This window comes from Onychomys torridus, chromosome 4 (assembly GCF_903995425.1).
Source record: "Onychomys torridus chromosome 4, mOncTor1.1, whole genome shotgun sequence".
NCBI lineage: Eukaryota > Metazoa > Chordata > Mammalia > Rodentia > Cricetidae > Onychomys > Onychomys torridus.
The window spans coordinates 100,055,314-100,068,958 of NC_050446.1; the positions used below are offsets into that span (position 1 = coordinate 100,055,314).

Consider the following 13,645-nt stretch of genomic DNA (forward strand, 5'->3'; position numbering starts at 1 on the left):
CACCTCATAAATCTCAGAACCCGGGGGATGGAGAGATGGCTTAGGAGTTAAGAGCATTGGTTGTTCTTCCAAGGGACCTGGGTTAAATCCCCAGTACCTACATGGCAGCTCACAACTGCCTGTAACTCCCCAGTTCCAGGGGATCTGACACCCTCACACAGACATACATGCAGGCGAAACACCAATGCACATAAAATAAAAATAAACAAATTATTTTTAAAAAAAAATCTCAGAACCCAGAGACATCTGCTCTTCCCAAGCTCCCCGAGTACTCTCACAATACACATCAGTCACTGAACATTGCCCTCCTGTTACCGCATACCTTGAGACCTGAGCTCTGAAAGACAGAGGCTCCGGCTCTACTTACTCAGGTTGGGCAAAGACAGAAACAATGCCAGTGAGGAGCCTGGCTGTAGACATAGCCCAGGATCAGGCCTACCTCTTCCTGTGCAGGCTACTGCTAAGGCTAGCTCCAGCGACAACACTCAGGACTTTTCTAGGCTTTCAGAACTGCTTGTTAAATGTCAAATTGAAAAAATAAATAAATAAACAGAGCCCAGTTTCTTGTATACCACACATTCCTCTATCTTAGCACAGAAATCTCTACTGTATTCACCTCAGGTATAACAGCCAGAATAACCTATTAGGTTTCAACTATGAATCCAACAAGAAATCCTTGACACTGGACCAGAAGAGACCAGAAGTTGCCACCTTGTCTGTCTCTATGAGAAGATAAGCTGCCTACCGGTCAGCAACAGCTCACATCCTTGGAGCAAAGAGGGTCTAACTCTGGTACATGCCAGGTCCCTGTAGGTACAGCCTAGTCCCTTCTGTAGATACAACAGTAGGTATGTCTTCTTGCAACCTAGACCCCAGCCAGGTAAGGGGAAGCCCCTGAGGAGAACAAAGCTGCCCTCTTGCCAGTTCCCATGGAGCAGACCTTAGGGACTTACCCTCACAGAGTAGTTCAGACCGGACCCCAACAGGTGCTGCACAGAGTGCCTGTCCTGCCTGCTCCTGGGGGTTGGCTGTCCAGGGCCAGGCAGTGGGCAAGCATCAGGAGGCGAGGGGGTTGCCCTGTGTCCCACCTGGTCCGGATGCGGTGTCGGAGCAGGCCCAGTCCTATTTAGACTGGTTTCTGGGGAAGCTGGAGTGCTTGGAGCTTGATCCTGGTTCTCCTGGAGCTTCAGCCGGGGCACTTCTTTGGAACCCAGGCAAAAGGCTTTCAGACTCAGAAAAGTGACTGGGTTGGCCAGCTTCATGCTTGCCATACGGGGGATCAAGGTGCACAGCGCGGTGGGGCTCTCTTGGGTGGGCACAGCGGCATCTTCAGCCGGCAGGTGAGGGGCCAGGGCAGGGTAGGGAGGCGGCGACGAGCCCTTGTTTCCAACCGAGCCTCCGGGGCTCCCTTCATCCAAAGACGTGATGGACTCGTTCCGAAAGCGGCTGTACTTGGCCCTGTGAAGCATCCCCAGGTGCGCAAAGAGTCCTACATACAGAGCGAGTCCTGCCTGGCTGTCCTGGCTGCGTTCTCGCATAGCCTTGGAAGTGCTGAGACGGGGCACGGAAGCCTAAACTGCTCCGCTGTCCGGTAGACCCACAGGACAGCCACTTTTCACTTCTGCCCCGGGGAGGCCACCCGCCCGGGTCCCTGACTGCTCAAGGATGACAGCCCAGGAAGATGCCTCCCGGCTCAGATTGCAGTCCCTTCCCGGCCCTGGCAGAGGCCCCGGGGCGGGGGGGGGGGGGGGGGAGGGGTTCCTCACCCCGGAGTCCCCCAGGCTGGGGCAGCCGGTGCCACCAAGTCTTTAGCCTTAGCAAAAATAGTTATCCCCCTTCTCTCTGCGCACAGGAACTTTCAAACCTGCTCCCTCCAGCTCCCACGGGGCGGGGCAGCGACTGGCCCATTAACCCTTTATTTGTTCCCGTGATTGTTCATTTCAAAGGGAAAAATAAAAAAGCACATCAAGAGTCAAAGGCCCTTCTGTATGGGCTGGGGTTATGACGGCTGCCCTCTCTCGGAGGATCTTGGTTCTGGGCCACCAGCCAGGAGTCCTAGCGACGGGCGCTGGTCCGCATTGTTCCTCCAGCTTGAGGTCCGGGCATCCTCGGTGCAGCTCGGGTCCGGTCCCCGCGGGCCCACCCCTTCTCAGGCCTCCCTTCCCTCCCGGACCCTCCTGCCGTCTCCTTCAGGACCCTGTGCACAACACGACGCTGAGCTGAGCGGATGATACGCAGGCGGTTGAAATTTTTATGAATGAATTTTGCCGAATGAATTTCCCTCGTTGTGTGAGAGCTAATAAATCTGTGAATGGAGCCGAGAATAGCTGTAATTGACTGACCGGTTGGGGTGGGGTGGGGGTGCTGCTTGGTTTTCGTCCAATCAGGCTGCAGCGTCATGAGTCATGCACAGTGAATATACTAAACTAGTAGCCGGGAGAAATGAAGCCTGGCGGAGAAGAGGGAGGGTGGTATCTGAAGAACAGGTTAGAAGTAAAGGCAGTCTTTGCTCCTGGATCGTCATTATGCTGGGAAGCGGAAGATTAAAAATCGATTTCTTTCTTGTTGAGACGGGGAGGGGCGAGAAAAGAGCTAGAAATTAGATATATAGTACCATGGACATTAGGGCATATGGTATACAAACAACTCTTGTGCGAAGCCTAGATTCATTTTCCTTAGGAACGTAATTTTTTTTTTAATTGATTGCCGCTCCATCTTCCGTCTGGTGTAATTTCCTGAGCCCATCAAATGCCCGGGGAAGACGACAGTGAAGTCAGAGCACACAGGAAGCCAGGGCCCCAGCTGGGCAGAGGAAATGCAGGTTCATTCAGGAGCTGAGAAGAGAGAATGGCTGAGACCCTGGGGTGGGGGTGGGGTGAGATTCTGGGAGGAAGCAGCTGAGGTTGCACTTCTCTGTGAGCCTTGGCTCTAGTACCTGAGACTATTCATGAATTCAAATACCAAGGCAGCAGCCAAGAGAATCTGGGAAGAGGGCCACCTCATCTTCCCACTGACCACAGACTGCTTTAGCTCCTGAGTGCTCAGGACTTGGCCAGAACTCCAAGGCCATCCAAACACGGGTTTGAATGAACCGGGTGCAGGTGACCAGGAGAAGGGCCGCTTCACGCCAGCTTCCTTTGCTCTTGGACTCAGAATGGCTTTTCAGCACCCTGTCTGCTAACTTTGTTAGCACGTGTTTTTCTCTGGGAAGGTCTTCTGTTGCTTCGGATGCTTTCTTTTCAGTCCTTACGTTCCTTCTGCTTCTCCACCCTTGGAGAAATCGAAGGGAATGGCTAAATCAGAACCCATATGCCCAGGACCTGGGGAGACAGGATGAGTCAAGACAGAAACAATCTGCTTGGTACTTCTGACTGTTCCTCATTCCTCTCTTTCACCTCCTCTGCTTTCTCCTCCCCACTCTCCATCCCTCCCTTACTAACCCTCTGCCCCAGTACCCATCACACTGTCTTGAGAAAGTCCCTTGCCTACGTGAGTGGTAATGGCCTTGTCTGTGAGAAGCAGCTAGTGAATGGTGTGAGGGGGCTTCTGAAATAACTTTAATCCCCATAAAGTCTTGGCACAATGCTCCAGAGAGTATCTGCCTCCTTAAGCATCCTGGACAGCATTTTTAAAAGGCCACTGGAGGGCCTGGAGAGATAGCTCAGCAGTTGAGAACATGTTCTGCTCTCTCAAAGGACCTGAGCTGGGATCTGTGTCAGGCAGCACACAGTACCTCCAGCCAGGAAACCCGATGCCCTCTTCCGGACTCCATGGCTACCTGCACACACACACACACACACACACACACACACACACACACACACACTTAAAAATAATAAAACAAATCTTTAAAATAAGTAAGTAAATAAAAGGCCATCAGAACCAGGGTGGCCCCACTTAGTCAGTGCCCCTCTCTGCTAGAGTATGCTAGGTCATCTTAGGCAATCACAAAGAAAAAGTATCACAAGTAGAGGACACCAAGAAAGGAATACTGTCTCAAGAAACTATTCCCAGTGCTCATGTGGGGCCGGGGAAAGTGGGTAACACCACCAACTTCTACAAGGCCTGGTGAGGTTGTCCAGCCTGCAGGCCTGAGTGACATGGAAGGCCTCTCACCCAGCTTTGAGCTGTGCTGACCAGATCAACATAATAGGGCATTCTGGAAGCTGCGGACAGAGCTAAGTGGGGACAAACAGATAAGCAAGCAAGCATAACTACTGTGAGCCACTTCGTCCCGGGAGCCTGGAAGACCTTGACCTGCAGCAGCCCCGGAGAAGGCTGGTTAAGGGAGCGGGCTCCTCTGCAGGTAAGTAGGAGGGCAAGAGGGACAATACATCATCTCCCGCTAGAAACAGGAACAAATACAACACTAAGTAATGTTCACTGGAGCTGCTGCTGCTGCTGCTGCTGCTGCTGCTGCTGCTGCTGCTGAATGCCTACCTGTTAGCTACTAGTCTGCCTGGCAGGATTAGCAACTGACTGTGCCGGGCTATGTTACACATGCACAGACCCAAAAGAAAGCAAGTTCAGCAGGCTGGCTCTGGCTACAGCCACTGCCTGCTCTGGTGGCCACTGTCTGCTGAAGACCAGAAAGCCCACATCTAGATTCTGGCCCCTGTTGAGACCACAGGCACCTATCTCATTATTCCCCAGAGCTCTGGCAAACACTTGAAGGAGAAGAAGTGGGGTTTCTTCTTACAGGTTCCAGAACTGTGGAGAAGCCTGAGTCTGCTGTCAGAAAGTAACTGCTCCACCACCAATTTCTTTCCTGTCTCTGCTCTGCAAAACTGCCTGTAGAAAAGAAAGTGTTATGTGGCCCACCAAGACTTCTTAGAAGTGAGCGTAACGTGAGACCAGCGATTGTAAGAAACCCTAATGGTCAGACCACTATCCACACACTCTGTGCACTCGGCAGCTTGATGTTGGGGAAAGACCCTTAGCTGGGCTGGCTTGGTGGAACGGGCTGTGACCCCAGCTCCTCAGGAGATGTGGGGTAGGAGGACACAAGTTCAAGGCTAGCCTGGAGTTCAAAGCCAACAACTCAATAGCTTCAAAGGAGACCGAACTAGGTGCTTGCCTTGCATGTGTGAGGCCGTGGGTTCAATCCTTACTACAGTTAGGAGAGAGGGGAGGAAAAGCCACTAGCCTGGGAGTTAGAGAGCCAGGGGAGGGCTGTTGAGGAAGCTGTTCTGCTTTCTTATCTGTCTGAGGACAGTCATGGGACAGTCACATGGCAGCGGTACGCAGCAGGCTCCTCCTGCAGAGCAGATTCTAAGGTGAATGCTTCCCAACTGCACCTGCCCTCTGTCACTTCTGTCAGCGTTCCGGGAATGATGCCTTCACAGAGGTCTCATTTTGTCCTGGCCTCCAACACGGCACAGTATCAAGCTGCTATTCCACTAGCCTCCTGTCCCCACACTGAAACCCCTCACAGGATGATCCAGCCGCAATCTCTCCCTTCTTCAATGCATTACGCCACCGTGAGAACCGCATCTCCTTTCTCCAGATAGTTTTAAATAGCTTTTCAAAAATGTTCCCCACTGCAGCTGAATGTGGAAACTTGTAGCTGTTGTGAAAGGCTCCACAAAGGTGGTTATCAATGTCTACTCCAAGGCTACCATCTATCTAGCTTAAGACAGACAAAAGGACTTGGAGGACTGACACACGTACCTCCTACGTCTGTTCCCAGGCCTTCGAACATGGGTTTGCCAGGGCATATTTGTAAACTGCTTGGAACACAATACTCTTTGCTACTAACTTTCTTCTTTCTCAAAGCTGGGCTTTCTCCAGCTCTTCTCCCATGCCTACTCTACTGTTTTATTTTAAGAGCAGACAATTTGTTCCTTCACTTTCAGGTCCCCAAAGGGCGGATACTTTGTCCCAGGTTGGCTCCTTCTCAGCCATTCCTAATTTAGATGGCTTAATGAGATTTGGGACAACTGAGCAGATGAATTAGATGAGATTCTAGACTTTGAGTCAGTAGGATAATGAGCAGGGAATTTTGAGGACCTTGGGATGAGATGAATGAATGTTGCACATGAAATAAAGAAACCTACAGTGGACAGAGAACGGACTAATTAACCTATGGAAAACTGGCACCTTTGGGTAAGTTAAACCGCTAACTTTATGATGAAGTTTTTTGTTTCGTTTTATTCTTAATGCCAACATAGTGACTTTTTGTGTTACATCAGAAAGAAAGGAACATATTGCACCTGATATTAAGAAAATAGTAGGCTCAGCCTGGGTTGGAAAGTTAACTCTTCCTATTCTCCCTCAAAGCAGATCAAGGTGAAAAGGAAAATCCGTCATGGGAACTTCATCCACCAGTCTGCCTTGAAGTCATGTGTGGAGAGTGAAGAGAGACTGACCCGAAGGTCAGGTGTTGGAATAGTTCACAGGCACGGTATCTTTTCCAAAACCACCTAGGTTCTCAGGTCCTTCAGCATCAGGGTAAATGAAAAGCTCTCAGGCCACTGCATAGTGTGTGGGTCATGGTTAAAGAAATCCTGGAGCCATGTCTAAATGCATGAGAGTAAGGCCAGCCTGGTCTACAGGGTGAGTTCCAGGATAGGCTTCAAAGCTACACAGGGAAACTCTGCCTCAAACAAACAAACAAACAAACAAAAAAACCCAACAACATTACCGTCACAGCATCTGACATAACATCTACAACCCCAGCTGGTGGAGAGGCTAAAGCAGGAAGACCATCAATTCAAGTCCTGCCTGGGCTTCAGACAGAAGGCAAGGCCAACCTTCACAACTTTGCAAGAGTTTGTTACTAAAAGGAAAGTAAGGGGCCAATAAAATGGCGCAGTGGGGTGAAAGTACTTGCTGCCAAGGACAAACTGAGTCTGCAAGTTTCCCCCGACCTCCACATGTATTTACACACACACACACACACACACACACACACACACACACACCAAACAAACAAATAAATAAACAAATAAAAGGCCAAACAGATGGCTCTACAGTTAAGAGCACTGACTGCTCTTCCAGAGGACCTGGGTTCCCAGCACCCACATGGCGGCTCACACTGTCTACAACTACAATTCCAGGGAGATTAGTTTGGTGTCACTTCCAGGGTAACTTGAAGACTTTGTCTGGAATAGAGACAAATCATTTCTCAAATGTTATCACTCTGTGTAGTGAAATGTAAAGTAAAGCCTGTATGTCCAGCTTGAAGTCTTTGTTCTGCTTTTGAGAGAAATGTTTCAGCAAAGCCTTTGCGGTGTTTGGGTTAATCAGAAGAGGCTGAGAAATTGTTTTGAGATGGTCTGAATCTTGAAGAAATGTTTCTCCGGAGAGCCTGCACCTATGAGGGCTTGCAGCGGCACTGACCTTGGTCTGAAGACACTCCAGGCAGACCTGGGGTTTATGGCTCATCATAATCGAAAGGGGCTGAGATTTGTGTGGATCATCTGCTTTCATGGGCAGCAAGAGCAAGAAGACTGTGGTGGTTGGAGCCTTTCCCAGTTAACCTTCTAATTGTTTGAACAAAGTAACTGGAGTGAGCTAGCTGGCTGCCAGTCTTTCCTGAGAAGGCTGTACCCTTCTGCTCCTTCAGAAAATGAAGGCTTTGCATCTTGGTGAGCTTCTCTACTGTGGCACCTACAACCCAACATCAAACAATAACTCTACCGCCTTTTTACCCAGTTTGGTCTCTAACTTGACAGGCTCACTTCATAATGACTCTCCTGATAGACTATGTGAACTTCATGTTTAATTTCTGTTTGAAACCTACCATATGCGTAGTTCATTGCCTCTTTTAGGATTTTTGTTTGTTTTTGTTTTTTGAGGCAGGGGTCTTGCTGCGCAGCCCAGGCTGGCTTCAGGGAACAAAGCTGGTATGCAGGCATAGACCAATAATCTTAGCGCTTAAGAGGTCGAGACAGGAGAATTGTGAATTCACCCAGCTAATCCTAAGTGTTGCCAAATTACTTTCTGTAAAGTGAGGGTTCTAGGTGAGGGTTTAAGCTGGAAAAGCCTCGTAGCATAGAGAGAACTCAGGGCCTCTTAGTGTTGCCTCTAAGCTAAGCCAGAGAACTTTAGGGATTCTTTTGATAAAGCCTTATGTCTGTTGGTTCCTCCCTTGCAGAGACTGAGGTTGAGGCTGGGGGGGGGGGCGGAGCTCAGAAGAGGTGATATGAACAGGGTATGCAGTTTGTGGAGCTAGTGTAAGGCCCAGAAAAAGAAAGGCAGACATGGTATGGTGCCCTAATCCCTGCTGGGCCCGTGGAAGTGCAAATGGCCAGGGGTAGTGACCCGGCCAGGCGTGTGGGCCCTGTAGAAGAGGCCAACTTCCACCAGCACACCACCATAAAGCCTGCTGTTGTAATCCCATGAGCCTTTTTGGCCTCTCGAGCTGACTTCACATCTTAAGCCTCCTTTTCATTTAATATAGAAGCGCCTTATTGGTAGAGATAAAAGCAAGTCAGAGATGAAAATTAAATTCATCCACATCGTAATTTAGACATGGTTCTTGCTGGTATTTTAGTCTCACAAAAAGTACAACAGCATATTCTCCCTCATACATAACCATGGTTTTTTTCTTTCCCTAACAACAACAACAGCAACAACAACAACAACAAAACCCCATAACATCACACTCAATTTTCTACCTTTTTTTCCCGTTTGGAAAAATCCTCATATTTCTCATGCAATTACAGATGGGTTATTTTAGTGGCTATCTAGTAGTACCATTGTGCAAATGCACCATAATTTACCAGTGGGGCACTGAGGTTCACACAGAGGTTGAGCGCTCTAAATAAACCTTCATGAGTGTCCGCTCTCCCTGGCTTCCGTCTTTTCTGCCATGTTTGGGTTTTTTTTTTTTTACAGTAAGATTTGTGTGATTTCTTCTAGTAAGCCGGTTTCTTGGAATGATTTTCTAGAAGTTGGTTGCTTACTTAGGTATGAGTCTCTCCCAGTGCAGCGCTGCGCACTCTGGTGGCGGCGGCGGGAACTGCGTCTCTGGGCAGCCATCGGCTGTGGCCTAGGCTGAGCAGAAGCTGGGGCCGTCAGGGGAGCGCGGCTCCGTGCTTTTGCAGGGACTGAGCCACTGAGCCAGGCGGCCAGGCCCGCAGCACCGAAGCTGCAAGAACCTGAGAAGAAAGAGCCAGTGTGCGCCGGGCAAATCCAAAGGCTTCTCCAGGCACAGAGATTCGCGGGGAGGGGCGCGGGCAGGGAGGCCACAGTCCCCCACCAGGACAAAGGGGCCTCAGTGCTGGCGAGCAGGCGACTCCCGGGGCCTGGTGGTAGCACAAAAGGAAGCTGTGTCTCTGCAGCACTCAAGATCACCTTTGTCTTCTGAGTCCAAGTCAAAGAAAGGTTACAGAAGGAGCCTGCAGGCTCTCCTCCCTCTGCAGAGGTCGGTCCAGAGTAAGAGCCAAGTTCTTTCCCAAGATGCTGGGAATTGAGATGAAAATAGAATGTGCCTGCCTGGTAGCTGCGACAGTGGCCAGTTGTGTAGAAGGCACGTCCTTTGGCCAGGGCTCCCTTGGAGGGAGAGCCAGATCAAAGGACTGAAACCCGTGGTCCGGAAGGGGCCCAAGCACAGGAGATACACAACGCAGCAATGAGAATTCACCCTGGTTGGGAAGTGGGGGTTGATCTGGAGGTGGGCCCATTTCTTCTCTGCAGACTAACTAGCCAGCCGTTCACTCATAGCTGTTCCTCTTCCTATCAAAGCAGCGGCTCGGTGCTGGCCAGTTGGAGAAAGCCAGCAGGACAAGGGTAAAGGCCACCATCCTCACATTTGGTCTTTGCTTGGTCTTCGGGAGTCGGCACAAGATTAAGTGTCTTACACCAGACCTCTGTTGACACTCAAGGCCAACAGAGGCGAAGCGCTCTTGGCTTAACTCCCTCAGTCACCCCAAGTAGCTTGCAGCAGAATGAGAAGCTACGGTGAGCAATGTGAATCCCCCTCCAACACACACCCACACACCCAAATGGGCGTCAAGTTTGTAACCCTACAGCGGCCATCTTTCCACATTCACTAATACACCCCCTCTCTCACAGTCCAGCGATTTCGTCAAGACCCACTATCTGAAAAACAGCAAAGCCACGACTCCAGATGTTCTACACTTGTACACTGACTTCCCTGACACCGAGTAACTCATGGGCAAATGTCAAAAGACACAAGGGAATAAGTGGCCCACTGCCTTATAATGATAATATCCGTTAATGATGATATAATAGCCATTAAAAAGCTGGTAAGAAACTCAATTAGCAGAGGGCGTGTAAGTCAGTCATAGGGGAAGGATTTCGGGTGAGAGGCTATGTAGAGACAGGGGCTTAAGCCATTGCACCCATTTCTCCTTGTATCGCCCTTTATGAACACTGCTGTACACAGCTTGGAGGTTTGCGCTGACCCTCGGCTGAGCACATCTGTTGGCAATACGCAACTTACTTCAGCTCTCAGTCCCTTCGTTTCAGCAATCCTACCAATGTTTCAAATGTGTTCATTATCCTTACATTTGTCCTGGTGATCGGGGCTCAGTGACATTTGATGGCGCTGTGTTATGTCTATTCTCCAAGATAGAACAATATTGAAATTAGTAACCATACAATGGTTTGTAAGGGTTGAACTGAAAGGAGAATCTCTCGTTTTCAATCAAAAGCTAGAAATGATGAAGCTTGGAGAAGAAGGCATGTCCAAGACCAAGACAGCCTGGAAGCTAGGCTTCTGGTACCAGCTGGCCAAGCAGTGCACGCGAAGGGAAGGCTCCTGAGGGAAACCTGAAGTGCCAGTCCAGTGCACGCATGAAGGACAGCAGGGGACAGATGACTGATGGAGGTTTAGTGGTCTGGACAGAAACAATGCAACCAGCTCCAGCACTCCTGTAAGAGAAAGCCCAAGCCAGAGAAAGACGCTTTACTTTCCTCAACTCCATGAAGCTGTGCGACGTGGGAAGTGTGCAGATGTTTGCTCATGGGGATTCAGGAAGGCTGCTGCCTCTGTAACAAGAAAGAACAAGGTGAAATGGCACCTGGGGTAGAAGCTGTGGCAAGCTGGCTGGGTGTGGCAGCCCAGATCTGGAAAGTGTAGGAAGTGGAGGCAACTTAGTGAGGCATCTCAAGGCAGACCAAACTAGGGTGGCAAACACAAAACCCCTCTTTACTTTATACATAAATACCTTATTATAGCAACAGAAAGCTAATACATCTTTGGAAAGGCCCTAGCTGCCATAGATAGTGATTCCTCTGATGGATCTGGGTGAAATAACTTAAAAACCTTCTGGGAATGACCACTCCATATGTTATCAGGAAGTCATGGGCTGGGAGTGTGCCTCACAGACAGAGTATTCACCTAATGTACGCAGGAATTTGGGTCCAATCCCTAGCACCACATACAGAAATGGGACTCATGGGAGAAGGTTTTAAGTGTCAGCACTGACTCCAGCTCTTGTGGATGATGTTGAAGGGCTTCAGACTTCAGCAGAGAGTTAACTGTGGACGTGGCAGAACTAGCAAAAGAACCAGAACCAGCCTTGGAGTGAGATGGATGAACTGCTCTCTCACACAAAGCTTCAGTAATGAGTTACTTCTTACACATGTGCAAAAGCAGTGGTTTCCTGAAAGGGATTAGATGCCTGGCAGAAGCTCTAAGTCCTGCTGTCATGGCAACAAAATGGAATATTCATAATCAGAAGCAGCAGCAGCAGCAGGATTCACTCCAACTTGTCATGTTTTACATGAAAATGCCATTGAACCATGCTGTGGCTCGGGGCTGGGCTTGCTTAGCACTCAGGAGAGTATGGGCGTAATCCCAGACTCCACAAAAACAACAGCTTGACATGCTAACGAAACCTTGGTGAAAGGAGAGCCGAAGGAGGCAGTGACTTCACTGCCCTGTGTAAACAACTGCCAGAGGCACCCCACATCAGAACCAACACTCATCCATTACCAGCCACCAGCATCAAGGTTTCATTTTTCCAATTACAGCTCATTGGAGGTTTTTTGTTTGTTTGTTTGTTTGTTTGTTTTTTAAGTAATAGAGTATTCTGGAATTGTCACATGCATTGTTTAGACAGAATTCTATCACATAACCAATAAACTACAGTATAGTGTATACACAAAGAGAAACCAAATGTGTCATGTGACTTGCTTTAGGGAGGTATTTGCTTTCTTGGGTGATCTGGAACTGCTCTGGTTTAGAGACCTCACAGGGCATTACTCAACAGATGATCCAAATGCCTCCTTGAAATAAAACAATGCCTGTGGACATGGTTCCCAAGTTATAGCATGCCAGACTAGAAACTAAGTACATGACAGAAGACCAGATATTTAATATACTTCTGTGGTGGTTTGATTATGTATGGCCTCCATAGAATCACATGTGTGAATGCTTGGCCCGTAGGAAATGGCACTATTAGGAGGTGTGTGTGGCCTTGTTAGAGGAAGTGTGTCACTATGGAGTGTGGTAATATTGTGTTCCCCAATATATTGTGAACACTAATAAACTTATCTGGGGTCACAGAACAGAACAGCCACTAGATACAGAGGCCAGAAAATGGTGGCACACATGCCTTTAATCCTAGCATTCTGGATCTCTCTGAGTTCAAAGCTACACTGGAAACAGCCAGGCATGGTGAAACACTCCTTTAATCCCAGGAAGTGATGGCAGAAAGCAGGTATATAAGGCATGAAAACCAGGAACTAGAGCTAGTTAAGCTTTTTGGCTTTTAGCAGCAGTTCAGCTGAGATTCATTCCAGATGAGGACACAGAGGCTTCCAGTTTGAGGAAACAGGATCAGCTGAGGAACTGGCAAGGTGAGGTGGCTGTGGCTTGTTCTGCTTCTCTGATCTTCCAGTGTTCACCCCAATACTTGGTTCCGGATTTGTTTTTTATTAATAAGATCTTTTAAGATTCGTGCTACAATGGAGGTGGGCTTTGAGGTCTTATATGCTCGGACTAGGCTTCATGTTACATAACTACTTCTGTTGCCTGTGGATTAAGATGTAGAACTCTCAGCTCCTTCTCCAGCATCATATCTGCCTGCACACCGCCATGCCCTCCATGGATGATAAACCATGAAACTGTAAGCCAGCCCCAATTAAATGTTTTCTTTGTAAGAGTTGCTGTGGTCATGGTGTCTCTTCACAGCAATTAAAAACACTAAGAGAACTCCCTTTCCCTTTTCATCAGAAAAGTAGTACTTCAGGGCAGTTTTCAACTGTCTTCAGGAGCTATGCACACCCTCTTCTGGTCAATTTGAAGAAAAGCCAAGTGACAAGTTTCTACATCTCAACATTTTCGTGGGACAGACATGAGCAGGTGTGGCAGAGTCCACTGCTCAAGGTCCATACTGCCCCAGAAGCACTGTGCATATCTGGGCACTCTAACACAGTAGAGTGAAACAGCCTTTTTTGGACCACCAGCCCCCAAACCATGACACAGAGACTTATTATTATGAAAGCTCGACCTTAGCTTAGGCTTGTTTCTAACTAGCTCTTATAACTTAAATTAACCCATTTCTATTAATCTACTATGGTGGTATTTCATTTATATATTAATAAAGTTTACCTAGAGATTAGAGGAAATAGCAAGCCATTTTAAGTAAACACAAAAGTCAGGCAGTGGTAGCACATGCCCTTAATCCAATCACTTATCAGGCAGGATCTCTGTGTGGCCACACTAGGA

The 13,645-nt window shown here is 48.6% G+C and overlaps 1 protein-coding gene across 1 annotated transcript in view; it reads right to left on the reverse strand.

Moving 5' to 3' along the window:
* Positions 1 to 2,276, reverse strand: part of Shc4 (SHC adaptor protein 4) — a 98,240-nt gene extending 95,964 nt beyond the window's left edge. The window contains exon 1 of the mRNA XM_036184176.1: positions 954 to 2,276. Within this exon, the coding sequence (XP_036040069.1) occupies positions 954 to 1,538 (585 nt within the window). The 5' untranslated portion in view covers positions 1,539 to 2,276. The remainder of the gene's footprint in view (positions 1 to 953) is intronic.
* Positions 2,277 to 13,645: the final 11,369 nt, after the last annotated feature.